The sequence below is a fragment of the Leuresthes tenuis genome, unplaced genomic scaffold, assembly GCF_036924035.1.
Source record: "Leuresthes tenuis unplaced genomic scaffold, fLeuTen1.0.hap1 SCAF_18, whole genome shotgun sequence".
NCBI classification, from domain to species: Eukaryota; Metazoa; Chordata; class Actinopteri; order Atheriniformes; family Atherinopsidae; genus Leuresthes; species Leuresthes tenuis.
The window spans coordinates 7743725-7765066 of record NW_027325372.1 but is presented as its reverse complement, the minus strand read 5'-3'; the positions used below and the strand labels follow the sequence as shown (position 1 = coordinate 7765066).

The 21342-nt window shown below is 38.3% G+C and overlaps 1 protein-coding gene across 1 annotated transcript; it reads right to left on the bottom strand.

Moving 5' to 3' along the window:
* Positions 1-5718: 5718 nt before the first annotated feature.
* LOC140275436 (uncharacterized) lies at positions 5719-20275 on the bottom strand. Its single transcript, XM_072370899.1, has 5 exons — positions 20056-20275; positions 12082-12168; positions 11684-11907; positions 9777-9873; positions 5719-7114 (listed from the first exon to the last, which is right to left on the bottom strand). Exons 1-4 carry the CDS (start codon positions 20120-20122, stop codon positions 9811-9813), a joined length of 441 nt encoding a protein of 146 aa, XP_072227000.1. The 5' UTR covers positions 20123-20275; the 3' UTR covers positions 5719-7114; positions 9777-9810.
* Between the last annotated feature and the right edge of the window lie 1067 nt (positions 20276-21342).

The following is a 21342-nucleotide window of genomic DNA, read 5'->3' as shown; positions in this document are numbered from 1 at the left end:
ACCTTCATGAGGAAAACAATTTGTAGCAATCAGACGCCAATCAAAACGAGCACATTTTCCAAGATAGATAGAAATTCCAATCCAACTGTGGCTAAATTAACATAGGATATGTTTGTGAATAATAATTCAAATAAATCAACTGAGACGCATTTTAAATATGAGAACACACAAAACCAATCTGTAGTATTAAAAACATTTTACTCCCTTTATACCATTAGGAATACACTTTTCAGCTGGGACAAAAAGCAACAAAAGACAATATAAATAACATGAATATTGCCACATTTTGATGGACTTTCTTTGTTTGGAAAAACAAACTGACTTCTGACATTTTCACTTAGTACCGGTTTCATGTTTTCCACCTTCAAAATACCCCTTAAGTAATGTCCTAATTGAGTCAAAGCTGAACTTAGAGCAGGTGAAACAAACCTCTGATGAGTCAATCAGATCCACCTGGTTGTAATCAAGGAAAAGCAGCCTTTTGTGCAAAGGAGTTAACATGCAGAGTGACATGAATTTGCACCAGTTTTGTTTCACAACAGACAGAAAAAATTGAGAATTTGTGACATTTCTTCAGATTTATATGGAAATTAAATATATTTTTAGCGTCAGATTTTTCTCTGTTTGATAATAAATCAAATATACCACTAACTTGAGTAACCTTCCGCTGCTGCATTTGTTATCATACTTTATCTTCTTCATCAGGCGACTTCATCGTCACAGAGAAGAAACTGTGCATTTGATTTTCACCGAGACGAATGCTGCTGTTGGGTCTCATGTCAGTCTGCTGACAGTCGAGTTTCACTGAAGGTCACTGACAGCCAAAAAAGCATCAAAGACACCTTTCATCCTCAATATGTGTGAGTGTGCAAGTGCACATTGGTATGTCTCTGTGATGGTACAGTTTAGATCCAAACCATTTTTATGCATTTTGAGAACAATTTTGGACAATAGGGCTGAATTAAAAAAAAAAATAAAGATTTTCTGATTTGAATTAATTCTGATTCATGAAATCCTTTAAATTGTTTATATATTTGTATGTATATATGTCATTTTTGGGCTCACCCTCATTAGACATCTTGTGCAATCTTGCAAGACTTGTATCACAATATTGAGCAACGAGATTCATGCACAAAGTAAAAGAAAATGCACCGTCTGTAGAGGGGAAGCGTGAGAGAAGCAGCAGCACTGTCACACCTGATCTTTGCATAAAGAAAGTATGTCGACCGAGACGAGCTTGACAAAAGCAAAGCAACATCATTTTAATAATGTCCCTGACCAAAAAGTTAATAAAAGTTTTGATTTTTACTCTAATTATTGTGAAAACCTATTTTATAGCCAAGCCAAATCTACAGTGAAACCACATATCATTCAAATCGACATTGAACCAACGAGGAAATTGGAACTGAACTGTAACCTTCTGAAGTGGAATTGAATCAATTCGGGAAACCTGTAACGATTTCCAGCCCTGTTAGACAAAAATAATGTTTCTAGACGAAGAGGACATTTCTGTTTCAGGAAGAAATTCCTTCTCCACAAAGATAATTCTGGACATGGATTATTAGGATATTTCTACTTTAAGAGGAAATTCTTCAGTAGGAAGACTTTTCTACACATGACAGTCTTTTCTGTGTTAACAGATTTCTACATTATAAGGACATTTCTGCATGAACATGACACTTCCAGATTAAGAGTACTTTTTAGCACGAGGAACGCATTTCTCCACAGTGACGACATGAGTATTAGGAAGACATTTTTCTCTTTTTAGACAACAGAACGACATCTCTGCATTAGAATTACAGTTCTGTGTCACAGGCTATTTAAACTCTGTCTAACTTTTGCTCTGGTTTTCCTTGCAGGTTAAAAGCTGAAACAGAAAGAATGAGACATATTTCTTGATTTCTCCTCATGACTGTGGACATCTTCTGTACTGAGATAAAACAAAAGCTATAAATCCAGATAAAAAATCTGACATTTATCAGCGGCTTGGTTTGGGATTTGTGTTGTCGTGCAATTTCCTCCTGGACTGAAATAACTGCTTGGCCTGAGGTTTTCGTCATCACCTCCTCCTCTCAGTATTTGTCAACACTCGCTGGTATTTTTGACACTGATGGACTTATTCCTGTTAACAGACACCTCTGATCAAGATCAAAACTTCGTCATAAAGCGATCATATCCAACACGGACACCAGAAATAAACCCATAATGCATGAAGCCTCAGGGCTTCATGCAGATACTCAGAGGGGGGGAATCAAACGTCTTTTTTAGTTAAGAGATAACTGTCTGATAACCCACTAATCAACCAACCAAAATTAAATGACCACTTTTTAATAAAAACAAACTTACTTGTAGTGGAGTTTGGTTGTGTTTATTGTCCTGCTGCTTAACCCTCTATAGCCTATAGCAGCTACCATCGGGCAAGAGATCCAGGACAGGTCGTCAGTACATCACAAAGACAAAAGAGACAAACAACCATGCATGTCAAGTGGAATAGTTGCATAGAAAGTGGAAATATTTATCACATCTTAAAATAAAAAATCAGGCATCCTACATTATACAAACAAAATAATTACAAAGTGCATTACTTTGATGATGGGGGAGTCAGAACATTGTGTAAAGTCCTCCCAAAGACTGTCAGCAGGGTTAAAGTCTGGAATCTGTGTCATAATGACGTTTCATGCTCCCTACACCACTCTTTCACAGTTTGAGCCTAATGAATCCTGATGCTGTCATTCAGGAATGCTTCGTGCTATCAGTGAAGGAAAAAGCCTGGTCCTTCAGTATATTCAGATAGTCAGCTGACCTCAGTTTTTGGACACATAAAATTGCTGAACTTCAAACTAACTGACTCAACAACCTCAGATCATAACGCTGCCTCCACAGGCTCCCTGATATCTATGCTCCCTTGCAATGATTAGCCTCTACAATGAGCGAATGACCTGGCTTTCTTAAGACTACACAGCTGTTTAGTGTCAATACCTTGAGTTCTCGTCACATTGTGCATGTAGAAAAGCTCTTACTTTTGCTATCAAACATTAATGAGAGCTTCTACTGTTGCTTTTCTTTGATCTGATTTCACTAAATGTTTAAGTGATCTCTGATCACGATCACTAAAGATTTTCCTGTAAATGCATTTTCGTCCTCAAAGATGATGTCTGTGACAGTTCTTGTGAGTTCCAACAATCTCCGTGGTTGTTTGTTAGCTTGATACGGGTCAATAACTTGACCCCTCTGTCACAGTAAAATCTTTTCAAAGACAACAGGATGTCACCTCCAACATGGTTGTTGAAGAAATGAGAAGCAGTTTAAGTTAAAGTACTCGATCCCAACTGAAACAAATGAATCATTAGTTTTCAATAGTGGGCTCTTAACTTTTTGCTTTGACTTTTTTTGGCCAGACAGTGTCTGTACAAATGACTGACTTCTTACATGTGGAATGTCAGGTGAAACTTTTAGGGTCTGCACTTTTCTTTGCTGTTTAATTTTGTTCAATAATGTTTCCAGAAAAAAATACTTGTGATTCAAATCAAAGTCCATGGTTTTGTCCGGGACTGGCTATCCACAAACTCAGCCCAAGAGCAAAATAAAAGTCTCCAAGAATCGTTGACTCTAATCTCTGACTCTGCAGGGAGCTCTGATGCATTTTCGTCCTCTTTACAGATAATTCAGAGACAAAGCTGTTTGGCCACAGTAACATAGAGACATCTTTGGTCTGCACCAAACAGGAACTTCATGGCTGTGAAGCATGATGGTGGAAGTATTATGGTTTGAGTTTGCTTTGTTGCCTCTGGGACTGTACAGTTTACACTCATTGATTAAAGTTACAAATTCAGCATTATGTAAAAAGATGAGCTCTGAAGTTGAGTGAATACAATAAATAATGTTTAAAAAAAAGGAACTGGAGGATTATTGGTCGGCAGTTATTTTGATAAAACTGGAAGTGGTCAAAAGTGTCACCAAGCTCGTCTGTCAGACTGCAGAAAATTACCTTTTATAGACACTTTTGTTGTTGAATTAATGCTTTAAAAAAGGGGAAGTTTTGTGTGGTAAGTGGCTCACGTAGGTCACTTAAAGATAAGTATAAAAAAATGTTCAAATGTTTTTGTAACTAAATGTCAAAGAAGCCAACAATTTCCATTTAACATAAACTTTTGTTAATGTAAAGAACCTTTAATGTTGCCAATTTGTATTATGTATTTATGTAGTGTTTGGTTTAAGTTCCAGCATTTGATCCTTCATGATTAGTTCATAACATATGATGAACACTTGCTTAGTAACACAAGTCTTTAAAAGCGAATTCTAATATATTGAAACCGTCATCTCTCTCACAACCAGCTTTGAAAGAGGAACGCTGTACTCTCAAACTAAGGCAAATCTTTACTAAGTGGATCACTTTTTATCGTTTTGTCTATGATTCCCTTTCCTTTGCTTCAACTTCAAATTTAAGTTTGGATTACAAATGTTTGCAGGAGGAAAATGATCAGCTCGAAGCAGTGGGGGTCAGTTTACCTCCCAAGTTGTCATTTTAACTATCCAGGGATGGTAAATGGTAAATGTAGTATACTTATATAGTGTTTTTGTAGTCGAGTTGACCACATAAAGCCAGCAGTGCCTTTTACACTGCAAGCCACATTCACACACTCATACAACATGTCTTGGTTTACAGGAAGTGATAACAGGTCCTGGTTTTGGTTCCTAAAACGACTAATCTAAGGTCAGATATGTAACAGCCACAAAACCTGAGCTTATCTTTGAAATGGTTCTGGAAAGAAAAGTGTGTTCCTCCCATGAATCCATGAATGTCTTTAAAAGCTGATATCAGGGCTTCATAGTTGTGCCTCTCTGGTTTTGAAAAAGAAATGTAAAACGACAACGAAGCATTAATTCAGTGAGTTTCAATGGAAGCAAGCTGGTGGACGAAGGGCTCTATAAAGGGAATTTGTTTTGTATTTCTATCACATTTTGGAGCAATCACAAGAATTTTCTTCAGGAGTAATCAAGTTGTATGATCTGATCTTGTGCCAGAAGGCTGTGGACGAGGTTCGTGCACAAGGCCTAAAAAGATCAAAGATCACACTGTAAAGACTGAGTCTAACCTGCTCTCTTCTTAACAAACACTTTAGATGTTATTTTATGCGAAACATCAATCTTACATCTCTTTTCCTAAGCTTTAGTTTGTGTGTGCAGAGCATATCCCCTGAATTAAATAATAACAAAGAGGACGTTTATAATTTTCTAAATTTTTATTGCAAAACAAAAATATAAAAACAATAAAGCACATAAACATCTGTTCTTGTTCATTTTCAAATGCCTCTAATGGTTGTTGTATCGGACTAGTTTTAAATATTAAGAAGATTTAGTTTTAGTTGGATTGAAATAAACTTTGATGCATTAAATATTCAACTCCAAAATAACTTTCTGGCACAAACTGTTGGAGAAAACAACTGGATAAAGGTAGGACTTTCATGTTGACAGGGCAGGGTGTTAAATGCTTTAAAATATGAATTGAAATGGGTTGGTGGGAAAGCCCAGTTTCATGTATCCTCAGAACAGCCTATAATGGAGAAAATGCTTGACATAAGTGCTGCTTGTTGACAAAGTGCTGGTGAGAAAATATAAGAGGAGATAAACTGTAGTGAAGTTTCTAATATAAAAAACAATTAATAGAATCATACAAACACAGCAGGGAAGTTTAGATTTTAGGTGATTTTTGTATAGTTAAATATATTTTGTTGGCCTGTTTATGTTCTAACTGCTATGAAGAGTCTTTTTTTAACATCAGAGGGCACCACTGACCCACAGTTAAATATTGAAATTCATTAATAGTTTGGAAGTTAATTCATTGAAAATGTCCTGGATTTCTCCCTAAAAAAGATACAAACAGTTTCTCATTTCTTCTCTTAGAGGATCGGTTTTCTTAAAAATATATACAAAATATATATGAGAAACTTGTCCAAAATAAATTTTTAATTTAGTTTTACAGTTAATGAAGGAGTCTTATTAAGTTTTTCAGTTATACAAAACATTAGGACGACATTCAGCCTAATTAAAACCAGATTCTGCTCAACCACGAATTAATTACATTTATTTTCAGAGCCATGTTCAAGTGTAACAGAATCATCATTTATGAGCCGCTTTAGTCTATAAAGGGAGGTCAGCAGGTGGGTGGAAGACATATAAAATCCTGGACTTTGGCACCAGAAACCAAGTTCACATCCAGGTCCAGAAGCTCTTTGGTTCAGAAAATGTGGTTTTGATTCAGAGTAAATCAACATATTTTGTGTAATTGATAGTTTCTTATAATAGTAAATTATTCTGCATTTGGACAGACATTTAAAAAGAAAAATGTTATGGGGAACAATTAGTGACCTTAACTGATAAATTCACAACAAAGAGGTCGATAAACTATAAAACAGTTCAGATATAACACCAGATTTCTACATTGTTCTTGTGCAACAGCAGGGCTACAACATGGAGAATGTAGGGCCAAAAAATACATGATTTTGCACATTTGTGAGACAGATTTCTAATAGACGAGGCTGTGCTCAAATAAGATCTATTACAGTTTTGCTTTTTGGGGTCTCTGGAGGTCTTGGCTCAGTGGTTATTGAACAGTGAGAATATTTCTGTGGAAAACAAAAACGATATTACAATGTTTGGCATAAGTATCTTTAAATACGCTATTCAGCATAATTTCCTGATCTCTTTCCTTAAAAAAACCTTTGCTGTTTAAAACATGAATGTCATTTCTACACAGGTTAACTCAGCAGTTTTGGCATTAATAAACATCTGTACTGTATATATTCCCAGCATATTATGACATGTCTCCATGCAGAGAGGATCTTGATCATGTCCTGGTTCTTCCACACTCAGATATCAAAACTATGGCAGATATGAAATTATTCATTTGATAAAGTTCTTTTTCTTTATAATATAAAACAAGTTCAGAACTCTTGAGTTGCCGACAAAAAGGTCTGTGATTGGCTAAGGTCTGTTTGGTCCTGAAGCCGGGTACCAAAACATGTTGAGGATGAGGAATGGGGGGGTTCAGCCTGCTGAGGATGAAGTGTTCTCGCCCAACCCAGGTCAGGTGATCCAACAGGCTGCCCAACAGCTGGAAAACAAGAAGGAGTCAATAAAAACATCGAACAAAATACTTCAACCATGAGCGACTTTTTCACAGCAATCATCTACAGTTCTTTTCAGCCACAAATAACTTCTTTGTGCATTTTCATCATGCAGACATGTCACGCCAGTCCAGGTGTTTTTACAAAAGCACATTTTTCAATGCAGTTGAGTCTATTCGCTAAACATAAACAGAGATTTGTTGATGTGTGTTGTCATGTGGATTGGATACCCAGAGTTTTTGGCTTGCTAAGATCAGGCATTAACTATGTGCTTTGACGTCATAACATTTGTAATTGCTCCTTTGCTTCCGTGATAACAACAGATCGGCGCTCACCTTGTCAACAACACTTTCTACATGTTTGCACATATTTCACAGAAGTTCACTGACTTTAAAGGGGAACAGAGACCTCAGAATTTGCCCAACACAGAGACTGGCACCAATGTTGCAGATTTGAGAATGAAGCATGAAATAAATAACAGTGAGTTCAAATCTCATCTATATTGCTGCTGTATTGATTATTATCAAATATATGTTATTGTTATAGATAGATAATAAAATTAAATATAAATCAGCTGACAAACATGTAGCAGAGAGGAAGGTGAGGTCACCATCAGCTGGTTGGGGTGTTGTTTTTGTAGCTTGGCAACAACTTAGCTGATGAGTGCACATGCAACATTGACAGGTAACACAGGTTGTTAAGGCCTCGGGCCGCTGGGGTGAGTAGGTGACTTAACCTCCTTTTCTGTGATGCAACCCTTCAGCTCACCTCCAATAGGAGCCAATTGGATGATGTTCAAGCCTTCTGCACCAACCAAAACAGCTGCTGGCTCCACACCTCTTGTTTAAAGGCTCCTCCCAGAAACCTTGTGGCTTGGAGAACAGCTTGACCTTGGCTCAGATTTGTTGTTTTTTTGGTGGTTTAGACATCTTGTTGTTGATTCTGTGTGGCTGCATTTGTTAATCTTATTTTTAGTATGCTATGGCATTGGTGGACGCAGCGACTCGCTGTTATTGGAGTCAGTTGTTTCTTTTATTTAGTTAGATTTTTTGTTTTCAGCCTCGTCTCTTCGTAATAGAGATTTATGTGGAGTCTCTAAATCTCTTATTGATATTATACACCACAGATGAACATTGCTGTTCCTAAATTATTAAGCTTGTCACTCCTCTTTAACTAATCATGTTACTGACCTGTTACCAGTTAACTAGTTCAATAAGTGTTGACCAGTCTTCTGTTGCCCCTGCTAAAACAATCTTTCCAAATAGAATAAAACTTCTGACATTTTACATGACTGACTTTAGACTTTCTATAATGAGATACAGGGTTTAGATCATTTGAAAACCATTGTTTTGTCTCTTGGTGACATGGAACGCAGCATTCATATAAAGTTGGAAACAGGGTTGTAGTTAAAAAAAAAAGCCTCATCAGTCAAATGTGAGCCATGAACAAAATGTTTCATTGAGCGCTGGCTCGATGAAACAGACCAAAAACCTTTTGTCCTGACAGCAGACAAACTTTTGTGTGAGTCACTTTTTATTCAGCAGCTTTTATCTGATTTTTACTCTAAATGTCAGGAGCAACAGAGAACGTGAATCTGTCACAGCTCATAATGGAGAACTTTTTAAACGAACTAATCATATGAAGTAAAGCATTTAGGAAATCATTAAAAAACTGTCACACATAAAGCAACGTTATGCCAGCTGTCCAGCCAAACACAATAAAATGACCTCACCTGTGAGGAAGTTATCAGGAGTTTAGGGGAAATGTTCACAGCTTTTCTGAAGGTTTCTACCAGATCACATGATCTTCATCAGCAGATTCAGAGGCTCAGTTTCACACAGATAAACCATTCAAAGTCAACATTTTTTGGACACCCGGCAGCCAAAATCTTCTGTATTTTAAAAAGGGCATATTATACCTGTCAGTTTGTTTATTTTATGCATGTGAAATGTTGGCAGAGCCACAGCAAAGGGAGTAATCCTGACATGCATGTAATGCCTCATTTGTAGTTCAGGCTTTTCTTTCTATACTGAACCACAGAAAGACAAAAAACATTTATAAATAATGAAGGTTGTATTCTAGCGTTGAAAATATACTTATGAACATTTAAATAAGAGTAAAATATGGTCTTCAAACGTCAGATTTTAGGTTTTGATTCTGCTGTGACTAATAAAGAATATCAATTTTGCAGATGATATAAAATAAGGTCAGATCTGTCCGTAGCTGTCTAAACATGGGTCAACATTTCTGTCATACAAAATAGTTAAATCAGTAAAAAGTGTTTCAGAAGTTCAAGAGATAGAGATGTTTCAACCATGCATCAGGTGTGTTCACGTGTTCATTCACAAACTTCCAATGCAGACTATCATGGTGAAAATGCAGGAAAGATCTTTTCTCTTAAGGCCGCACAACCAAAAAGAAGTAAAGTTATATTCTATTAAAGCATTTAGGACTACTATGACCTGGAGGACTGAAAGGACTGAGAGTCTACAGAAAGGAACAGGGATGAAGCAGGTTTTTGACTGTTTGTACATGTAAATGTCACTAAAAAAACAACCAGAAACAGGACATTCAGATATTTTCCTGATTGATCTTGGGACTCCTGATGATTTTCTCACTGTAAATGTTCTTTACGTTTGTGCACCTCACCTACTGAGTGTGTGTGTGCTCACAGTGGTGTGTGTCACAGCTGCTGTAAGTTCACGACCATCAGAATGAAGAGAGTCCCGACCAGCATCCGGAGTTCCTGTAGGCAGTAAACACATCTTCAGCTGATGGAGACATGCAAATCAGATAAGAGATCAAAGCTGGTAGCAGGTAGAAATCTGGTTTCTGGCTAAGAAACAAGCGCCCCCTGCTGGCAGACTTATTGAAACTGGTGTTGCACTTTTGCAAACAGATCTGTTCTATTTCTGACATCTGCTATTAGCTTTTTTACTTTAATAATGCACAATCTCACAGATAATTGTCTGCTGTAACACTAACTGACTGTGCTGTACTTTTCTTTCTATTCATAAATGCTAGACTCATGTCTGTTCTCACTGAACATCAGTCAGCAGGATTTCATCTGAAAGGTTTGAACTGCCATGAGGGTTTGGGGTCATTTGATATGTTTTGTTGCAAGTGGTAATTCAAACGTTCCTTTGATATTTATTCCATTTTACATGATATACATCATATCATATACTCTGGGAGAGTGTTTTGGGACAAAACGAGTCAGAACAGATCTGACTATGGAATATGACTATATGGTTTCAAACTGAAACCATATAAACAGAGGAGAAAATATAGGATTTTGTGGGGGATGTGTGCCCTCAGACGAATAAATCTTCATTTCTGAGGTTTTAAACAAAGACAAACAACAGTTCATGAACTTGTTTCTTCTGCTCTGGTCATGGTGTTAAGCTTTAAGAAAATTTTAGTGGTTGTCCTTGTAACTGAACACTGAGTCATTCACCTCCGAGACGTTGCTCAACACCAGACTGACTCAACCCAGAAAGATCAAAAACCACAGATCAACAGTACATTCAATCATACTTCAAAGCACAACATGCTTTATGACATACAATTTTGTTCTGGAGACATTGAATGTAATGAGAGATTTGAGAGACTTTTGTTGTTGTGATATTATTTTCAGTTTTTTGTTTCCTCTTCTTTCATCCAGCCTCTCCTTTGTTTTCATTCAGTTATTTTGAATTTTCTTGGGGTTTTTTTGCTTGTATTTTTTTTACCCTGATACTCTGTCTGCCGGCAGACTTGTGACAACCTATGTGAGTGTTTTTTTTGTCCGCAGATAGGAGTGTTTTGTTTGTTGATGCTGGCATAGATCAGATCCACACTCACAGAAGGCAGATGGACTCTTAACAGAAGCCACCTGCTCTCAGCTACAGAGTCAGCACTTTTATAAATAACATCAGACAGAATGCAGCTTTGATCCCGATCATTGATTCCAGAGGTTCGTGATGTTTCTGCTGCTGAATTCATAACATCACAGCAAAAACATGACCAGCTTAGCTGGAGTTAAAAGTTTGAACAACATCGGTGTCCTGAAAGACTTCAGCTGAAAATGAACTAGCCTCTCCTTGCCTGCTAGCTTCTGGTTTCACTAGTTTCCTCATGTAATCAGGACTGGTTACAGTCTCTTTGCCCCGCCCCAAAGTTTTTCAAGGTTTCCAATGTGGCGTATGTGTGAAATGAAATCATGTGCAGCATAATCTTGCATTTTATATATTCCAGTACCATGTATTGCTATCAAAGAACATTTTGAAAGGCTGCAAACTTCCAAGATGACCAAACGTTTTTACTTGGGAGAAACTTATTTCCATGTTGGTCTGAAGCAGAACTGAGACTTCATCTGTGAGGCAGCGATGATTATGATGAGATTATATTTTACTGGTTACTTAGTTGCTTATTACTTATTGTGCCCAAACTAAAAATGTGTAACGGTCTAACTGGTGCGAGTTAGCTTTAATTGAAGTACAGCAGATTTTCATTCGGGGTTTATATTAAGATATTAACATATCCACATCTTCAACTGATCAGTAAGTCATTCTTACCAGAGAAACAGGAAGTGATGCAACACTATAGACAACCTCCTGACCCTGCTGTCCTCCTGTGTCGTCTTTCCCTTCCTCCTCACCCTGCTGTCCTCCTGTGTCGTCTTTCCCTTCCTCCTCACCCTGCTGTCCTCCCGTGTCGTCTTTCCCCTCCTGATCCTCGTCTTCATCTGGGTTGATGAATTGTTTGCTGAACTCGTCCAGGTCTTCGATGCTGGTGTTACCTGGAAACACCACCGAACATGCCACAGCTGTCATTTTGTTTTTCCCCATTTCTGTTTCTTTTCTCTTGAACTGCTGATACTTCACCTCAAACTGTCAGTTAGTTAAAACGATCTGAGAAGGAAAAGCATCCATCTTTTTCTGTCTGTCCTTTAGAGTCCTTTAGCTTTACTTACTGTAGAAGCTGTAATCGAAGGTGGCATTGTAGTCGGGGTCGTAGTCTGAAACTGGTGTGACGTAGCCGTACTCTTCAGCCTCACAAACTGCAAACACAACACAGCGATGTTAGCATCTGTCAGACAACAACAGACTGCAAACACACGAGAGGGTTCATTCAGTTGCTGTCTTTCTCTAAAACAATTACATTAGAAAAAAGCTCTAGTGGTTTTTATTCATAAACTTCTAATATTTTTTTAAATTATGAATAAATACTAGTGTAGCAAAAAATAATCATCTTTTTAATGTATCTTTTGAGTTCTTTGGGTTTATTTCTCAATACGTTTTGTGTTAAAGAAAAAATAATCAATACATTACCCAAATTGAAAAATCTTAATAAACCTGTACTTACATATAAGATATCCTCATGGTTATTTTCTCATTACTTTGTGAAGTCCCTTGTGACTTAAGCTTGGATGAGTTTGTAATATCACATGGGTCTATTGTGTTTAAGGAAATTCTAACAAAGGAAAGTTAAAGGCCAAAAATGCATCAATATCCACAGTAAATTGAATATCTGTGGAATAGGATAGACATTTGCTCACATTTCTAATAAACCACTGAAATAATGCGCTATATGTGGTCCTCACAGTTTCAGTTAAGTGCTAAATTAACCTATCCAGTCACTACACTTGAGGAGAATACCTTAACTTAGGAGGCTCCTGTACAGATGAGATCAAATGGAGCACCTGGAGATCAGAGGCTAGTTCAGCACAGCTTTTTAGATGATGTGACTTAACTAAATCTAACAACCCAAGTCCCACTAAGCAAAGCCACGGCACTGGTTATGGACATGCTAAGTCAACCCAGGTGTGGTGATTGAATATGAATGCACTCAGGTAAAAGGGGCTATGATCTATGCTATGATCCTAAACAAATATGAGAAATTTAAAGACAAATATGAGAAATTAAGCCTGTCAGCATCAGTCAAAACCTCCCCGTGTCAACTGTCAGGTCGATATCACTACCACATCACAACTGTTAGACCTGCTGTGTATTGTACTCAGTTCATGAGCGGCAGGTGTATTCTTGTGGTATGTGAGATAGTTTTATTCTCTCTCAAACGAGACACAGAGAAGTACTGAAACGATAGTACACTATTAAAAGAGTTTATTCAAGTAACATTCCTTATACAAAGATCTTCCCAAAGTATAATCATGAAATACAAGACATAAAAAGATACTAAAAAAGGCACCAACACTAAATATACTCATAGTGTTGAATGGTTTGTTTCAAAGAGGTATATAAAGTACTCTGGGACTGTATTCAATTAAGCATAATTGTATGTTTTTTGGTCTGTGTTTCTGAAATATCTTTAGTACTTAAAATGAATCTAAAGCAGCATGTATTAGAGATATCAGATAAATGTCAGACACATTTAATTATTACAAGTACAAGTAATTCAGCTTTGAGAGAACATTACTTGAGGAAATGTGATCATTTCCAGCTGTTTTATGATGATGTCCTGTTAAAAGTTTTATCTCAATCTTTTTTTCCAGGTTATTTAGGGTTTTTCCACATCTGCATGCATGAAAGTTATTTTCCAGCAGCCTCCGGCAGAAACTGTGGGAAGGTTTGGCTCTGTTTTGGCTTCATAGTGAGCCACTGCATGTTTTCACTTCATTGTTGAACAGAGTTGTAGTAACTGTTTAAAGGACACTCAGCTTCTCTCGTATAGCAGGCAAACCACTAGTCTAAACAAAGTGTCCATAAACATCGGTGGAGTCACACTCCTGGTTTCAGTTTGGCCAGAGCTACTTTAGATATAGCTTAAATCTTTTTGGTAAGTAGTTGATTACGTGTGTTGTTCAAACATAAGTTTCATTACATTTTAATGTGGATTAGCTCGTTACGAGAGGCTAAAAAAAGCCGATTTCTTCTCTTTTTTCAGAGAAGTTCCAGAAGGACGGCATGTAAGAGCACTAAAGCCTTCAAACATTTACTCCTGGCTTGTTCCCAGATTTTCCATCAAGCTCTCAAGCATACTTTTTTGCATCATAGCCTGTCTCCCTTGCGTTCTACTCAGTTGCCACTCTATTATTTCCAGCTGTGAGCACATCTCCAGCCCAGCATCTCACACTTTAAAGTGAGTGTGATTTTTGATTGCAGAGAAAGTGCACATGGATTTTCAGCACAGTGTTGTGAGTGTTCTTGTGTGAAATTTGTGAAATATCACCTTGTTTAACAAGGTTTTACTTTATCTGGTTTTGTTTTATCTGTTGCAGCTGAAACTAAAGTTTATTCAAACTGAGATTTAACTACATTTTAATGGAGAGCTCATTTTTTTTCTTTAGGTTTTAACTAAAGTTTGACCTGTTTTAACTCCAGTTTCTTATCTTTTGCTTGTTTTCTGATATTTAGCGAGGTTGAAATCTTTACTTGAGCTTAAAACATTCTCAGATTTGGACTTTCTGATTGAAGTTTCTTTCTAAACATGAACGTAAAAGTTGCACCAAAACAGATAAACAGAAAGCTATTATGAGAAGATATAAAGACATCCTTTATATCATCAGATGAACATAGGACTAAATATTTCCTCCAGCACTCGAACAAACAGCCTCATTATGATTTAATGTCACAAAAGGCCACTGTCTGATAAGTCTGAACTAAATTATCGTGTCAAGAGCCCATTTGAACATCATGTGACCTGATGACCCTGGTTTGACCACAGTGACAGTTAGCTGACATCACTGTTTTAATGATCCAAACAAGTGAAAACTGTCTGAGCTCCGAGAAAAAGAAAATTAACCAGCTGACTGTAACAGAGTTCCTGCAATAATCTGAATCATGTTTAAACATGTGACAGTAAACCTGTCTGAGCCCTCTCTGACACAGTGTTTAGATATGTGATGCTCAAAGTAAATGCATATTATTCCATTATTTTGATACTTTTGCCATGGAGTGATAACCCAATGATGCTTTTTTAAAAAAACTTAGAGCAAGATGAATAAGAATCCATCCATCCATCCATTTTCTATACCCGCTTAATCCGTCGGTCGGGTCACGGGGGGCTGGAGCCTATCCCAGCGGTCATCAGGCGAGAGGCAGGGTACACCCTGGACTGGTTTCCAGTCCATCACAGCGCCACACAGAGACAAACAACCACATACACGCTCACACTCCAAGGGACAATTTTAGAGTCACCAATTAACCTAACACGCATGTTTTTGGATAGTGGGAGTAAGCCAGAGTACCTGGAGAGAACCCATGCATACACAAGGAGACATACAAACTCCACACAGAAAGGCCCCAGCTGGAAGTTGAACCTGGAACCCTCTTTCTGTGAGGTGACAGCGCTAAGCACCGTGCAGCCCGTGAATAAGAATGTTATTTGAAAAAAAAAAAAAAACAGATTAAGGCTTACTGTGGAGCTTCTGGTATCGCTTTAGAGTATTTATGTATGTCTATTTTATCTTAAGTGGCTCTGAAGTCCATTTAAATGATTTGTTTGGTCCTTTTCATGCCCATAATTGCAATTTGGATGGTTTAAGACATCCTCCAGGAGGTGCAAGCGCCTTCTAAGTGGCTTTAGGGGTGTTGTAGAACATTTTGATGGATCTGTTAGGTTATGTTGGTCCTTTAGGTAGATATACTGGATCTTTGGGGTGTTCTAGTAGTGCTTAAGATGTTTTGAGATGTCTTTTGGTGGGTTTCTAGTGCTCCTCTAGTTGATTCTACTGTTTTCAAATGATTTAAGGGTCCATGTGGGGAATAAATGGTCCTTTGTAAGTGGTTGATTCAAAGCTACAAATGAAATATTTATATTTTTCCTATGACTTTTTTGCTTCAATGCTTTGCTTTAGTGGTTTAAAATGGGGCATAAACCAATGACACACTAATCATTTCCATTTCCACTTATGGCTTGTTTCTAAATTACATTTACACAGAGAATCACAAGATTTTAATATAAGCTGGCTTCCATCCAAATGTTGTACACATTTCAGAATAGAACAGAATAGAAAATACTTTACTCTATTTTTATTTATTGAACTGGTTTTAAGAGAGACCACTGGGATAGGCTCCAGCCCCCCAGTGACCCGACCGACGGACTAAGCTGGTATAGGAAGAGCAGCTACAGACATCAAGAGAGATGTTCTTAAAACTGATGTGAAAAACCTTACAATCTGATGGGAAAGATGCTCCCCCAGGACCCCCTCATCCTACCCCACATCCATCAGCTGCATGAGAGTCCGAACCCTCTCAGTGTTTCCCTGAGAAAATGTTTTGCTCATCGTCCAAGTTTCACATCATAACTCCGAAATTGTCAAACCTGTGTCAGTGGCTGATACTGCTGAGAGATCACCGATGCGCCTGTCCTCCCAAAAAGCTAGATTTATTTGGCTTTTATCGTGGTTCCCACAGGCATTAACATAAACATCTAAAACTTATGTTGCTATTTGCTCAATGGCCCTCTAAACCTCTTCTGCAGTAGCAGCTTCAAAATGAAATAAACAAATCACATTTCTTGTTTCTCTGGCCATCAATTGTTACCAGCAGCATTTGCGTATTTCACCATTCACAATTTCTAGGTATTAAGTTGCTAATTCTGAGAGCTGCAATTGATGTTTCATGACGTTGTTTTAGTTAATGAGCAGCTTATTTCACGTGGACACAAGCTCTACAATGTCCTCACAGATGTGTTTTGTTTTAAATGTGTATTGACTGTCCCAGCATTTTGTCAAGTTCATCATCAGGTTCTGAAACACACATGTCCAAAACATCACAGGTCATCTGCTTTTACACTTCAACTCAAGTGTGCAAACAGCTGCTGGACTCTGCAGGTAAGCTCCGACACTACTTCCTCCTGCTTCCTCCTCTGGAAAACGCACACATAAACGCACTGACAGGACATTAACCTGAACCATAAAGCCAGGCTTTAACCTCCAAACAGAACTTTAAAGGTCTGCTCCAAAGTGAGGATTAGAACAAATGTCCTTATGAGAGAGAAAAAGGTCCTCATGTTTCCACAAATGTCCCCAGAGACCAAACTGGTCCTCAAAAATACAGCCATTCAAAAAATCCCGACTCAGTGAATGAGGTCAGTGGGTGATAATCTGTTATCTCTAATCTGTCAAATCTGATCTGATTTGTGTCAATCAACATGTCACACCTGATCTTTTACATGAGATTAAAGGGACAGTTCACCCAAATAATCAGAAAGTCCATGAAGAGCTGAGACACCCTGGTGAGTAAAGAACACTGAGAGGTTACATGCACCGTTGTCGAGGTACAGTTACAGCTCAACTGGGACATTTCACTGGACCACCGTCCATGTTTCGGTATACATCCACTGGAGCAGAATCAGGTTATTGACTGAGGTATGTCCAACACCAGAAAGACATGTACTGTGTGAGAAAATGTTTAATACATTTAGTTGCTTTTAATTTGCTCTCTGCGTGTACCATACATGTAAGAACAGCAGAATTCACTGCACAGACTTCTTTAAGTTGCTTAAATGGTAATGTCATCAGATGACGCTGCAGTTATAAAATCAGGATTTTATTAGAGCAGAGCGACAGCCTGGAAACGCTTTAAATAATCATGAGTGGACACGTAGTCTTTATGGGTTGATGTTCTGATATATTTAGCCATCTGACAAAAGATAGAGAAAAATATGTGAATGAGAGCAGCTTTATGGGGAATTCAGCTGTGTTAACATACACTGATTTTATAAAAAGTCTGGTTGAATACTGTGATGGATTTGGGAGAAATGGACCCTCTTAGGTCTATCAGAGTCCACGACTCGGCTGGTCCAGGTGTTGCATAGTCTCTTGTTTTTATAAAGCACATGTTCTGAGTTTTTGGGCCCTATTGCTTTTCTGTCTCTGTAAGTTTGATTTGATTTCCTGTCTCTAAGATTTGACTGAGCTCACCATCAAACACAGTAATTTGTTTCCATGGCCCTGTGGGGACACAGCATTGACATAAAGCATTCCTGTACAACAACCTTCAAACCAAGTCTCAACCATCAAAAATGTAACATGAGGTTCCCAGTCATTTAAAGGCCCCCACTGGGATATAAACTGTCATACACTCACACGGGGGCTGATGGGAAATTAGGGGGTGGGCTGCTAATAAATCATCAAACAGGAAGTGTGTCATCTCTAAGTGCCTGTCAATCACAGAGCTTCATCACAGCAGAGGAAATGAAAACCATCTGACTCACATACACAAAAACACACTGCCTGATATCACCTGTCAATCACACTGGGATGTTTCTTCTCTGCTCAGAAAAGTCTGCAGATAAAGAAGAAATAAAAGGAGGAAAAGGTGATGAAGAGGTATGGAAGGAGAGGGAACGAAGAGGAAGGTTGAGAGGAAGAAAAGATAGAAGAGAAGGGGGAGAAAGGAAAAAATGGAATTAGGAAAGACAGGATGGAAAGAAAAAAGGGAAGGAAAGAAAGGAACTGATAAAGAAAGACGACAATGAGAGCAGAAAGTTGAGAGGGAGGAAGACAAGAGAGAAAATGAGAAAAAGACAGAGAGGAGAGTGACAGGAAGTTGATAAAATAAAAGCCTGGGGGGGTCCGTAACAGTGTGGGGGCGTTTGTTGGCAGAGTCACATGATCCATTGAGAAACTTGACCAAAACCAGCTGTTCAACAAACAGTCCAACATTATTTCACATACAGTCCAACACATGCTTAGCTCAAATGAAATCATAAATAAATTCAACAGAAAGCAGCGTGTAGTTCAGGGACTGTTGGTCCTTTCAGATTTATGAAAAGCAGCCGTTAGCTGGTTAAATTCCGGCGCCAGAAACAGCTGTTCAGATCTGTACTTATTGTGACCATGACGACCCTCTTCCCTCAAAGGGGGGAGGGGGGGGGGGTCAATCAGAAAACTGTCACATAACCCATCTGAGAAAGAAGCTTAACGGCTAAACTGTGATTTGCTCACAGTTTGCAATGACTTTTAAAAACCAAACAGTACAAGCAATGTTCCAAAATCCTAAAATCCAATAAAACATCAGATCATCCTTCTGATTGGTTTTTTGATGCTTCCTGACAAGAAGCTGCTGCTGTTTAATCTAATATATGACAGACAGTGGTTCACTTTGGACTTGAAGTCCTGAATCATACTGGTACATCACTGCATCTCGGTGGGCCTTTAAACTACCGAAGGTCAACAAAAACGGGGTTCAAAGCAGGTTCAATTACTCTTTAAACTTCACCTCCATTTGAACCAGCACATCTCTGCAGACAGTGTAAGATGTGCACAGTGACCTGACTTTAAAGCTCAGTGAGCCCAAATCACATCAGTTTTTAAAAATCAACACAAATACCAGAAGTCACCTGCAGGACAGTACACATTAATGCATTTTCCACATTTAGCCAATATGAGATGACTGATTTAGCTTAATTTCAAACTAGAATCGACTCAGAAATCTTCTTAACTGGCAGAGGGAACCATTTAATTTTGCTAAAGTAGAAGCAGTGATTACAGAGTACAAGTCCTGTATTCAAAACCCAAAAAGTATCAACATCAAAACAAAGGTGTGTGTTGATGTGTCTACAGTTTGTTTCCCCGTGAAACAAGTTGCTCTTTTCCCACCAACAAAAGGGTCTTGCTCAAATCTCTTTTAACAACTTACAAGTGACAAATATGAGAAATTAAAAACAGTATTTAATCAAATACAAGTGTCCCCCGAGCACAGCTGACCTCACTACTTTGATATCTCTGCAAAAATGTGAGTAATTTCTTTTGCAGATGTGCATTTACTAAGATACTTAAAGTTTAAACAAATACACAAGTGTTAAAGTCAACACATGAGCTGATTCTGCTGTCTACATACAAACATCAAGAGGAGCAGCAAGAGGAGGAAGAGGAGGAGGAGGAGGGGGTAAACATGTCATCTTACAGCTAAACAGAGAAATTAATTCACCAGAACAGGAAGTGGAACAGCTGCAACAGTCAGACAGTTAAAAGACTCACCAGCAGTCAGCAGCAGCAGCAGAGAGCCTCCAAGCAGATTAAGTAACAGAAACCTGAAACTGGACATTATTCACATGGACCGGCAGAGAGGGGGAGGAAGGATGGCACGGGTGGATGTATGAGTGGATGGACAGAGAGACAAAGAGTGAACAGAGACAAAGGACAGAGAGGTGTGATGCTCTGAGCGACAGAGCTCTGAATGAACATGAACACATTTAGAGAAAAGGGGAGGAGAAAGAGTAAGGGGGGGAGGAGAGGGATAAGGGGGGGAGGGCTGTTCTGGTTTTCCTGCCAAGTTTGTTCCCTGTTTGCCAAACATGAAGAAAGAGACATTCACAGTCAGAGCGAGAGTCACAGGAACAAAGAAAATCTTTTCTTTATTATCATTGTCAATTAGTCCAAACTGCCTCAGACTGATATCTACACCCAGCTTAAAGTGAAATTCAGGTTTACCACAAACTGCTGTATTTCTCCATAGCGTGTCTGCTGTGTCTGTGTGAGTCATGTTTATTCTGCATCTACACCTCCACTGTAGAGGTTTAGAGGAATAAGTCATGCATAGCTGTGGATATCATGGGAAGAAGCAGCTTTCCAAAAAAAGTTGATTTTTAACGTGGACCATTTGAATAATTCCCTCCTTGAATTGGTAAAACCTAAAAAAAACTCTGCTCATTAGTTTAAAAGTTTTATTTCCCATAAAAACAATCTTCTCATGCCTTAAAAAGGCAGAGTTGTTACTCTACACCTTTGCTTCATTTAAAATGCGCAAACTGTGAATATGCAAATTGTCTGCAGCTGCTCATCCTCCACTCTGCTCTTATACCGTTGAGAGTTCAGCTTGAATTGGACCCTTTTCCGACCAAAGGTTGTGAGAAGATGTGTTGTTTTTTTAAGCAGGTAGGTCCTCTAAAGCAAGGTGACTCAATCCTTTCTCACTGAAAGGAGCGGCGTCTTTACCTTTGGTGTGTTGAGCTGTACAAGTTCTGACAGAAGTGGAGTTATGTTCAATGACGTTGGGTTCATAAACATAATCCTGGGTTCTTTGATAAAAATGTAAGCATGGTTACACGCACAGTTGAACTGAGTTGAAGTGACCATGCAATTGTACCACCATCCTTGTAACTGTCTACATGTGCAGGAGGGAAATCTAGGTTATTGACTGAAGTGATGCCGTGGATTGTGTGAGAAAATGTTCAAAACATTCTAACTTTCTCTGTGGGAGATCATCGTACATGTAAGCACATCTGGATGCACTGCACAGACACTCTAATGCTAAGTTTGTCAGAC

Excerpts from the sequence above, each read along its gene's own strand:
- LOC140275436 (XM_072370899.1), bottom strand. The coding sequence starts at position 20,122 with ATGTCCAGTTTCAGGTTTCTGTTACTTAATCTGCTTGGAGGCTCTCTG. Across the intron at positions 12,169-20,055 it reads GCTGCTGCTGCTGACTGCTG|TTTGTGAGGCTGAAGAGTAC; the intron begins GTGAGTCTTTTA and ends TTGTGTTTGCAG. Across the intron at positions 9,874-11,683 it reads CATCACTTCCTGTTTCTCTG|GAACTCCGGATGCTGGTCGG; the intron begins GTAAGAATGACT and ends TACTGCCTACAG.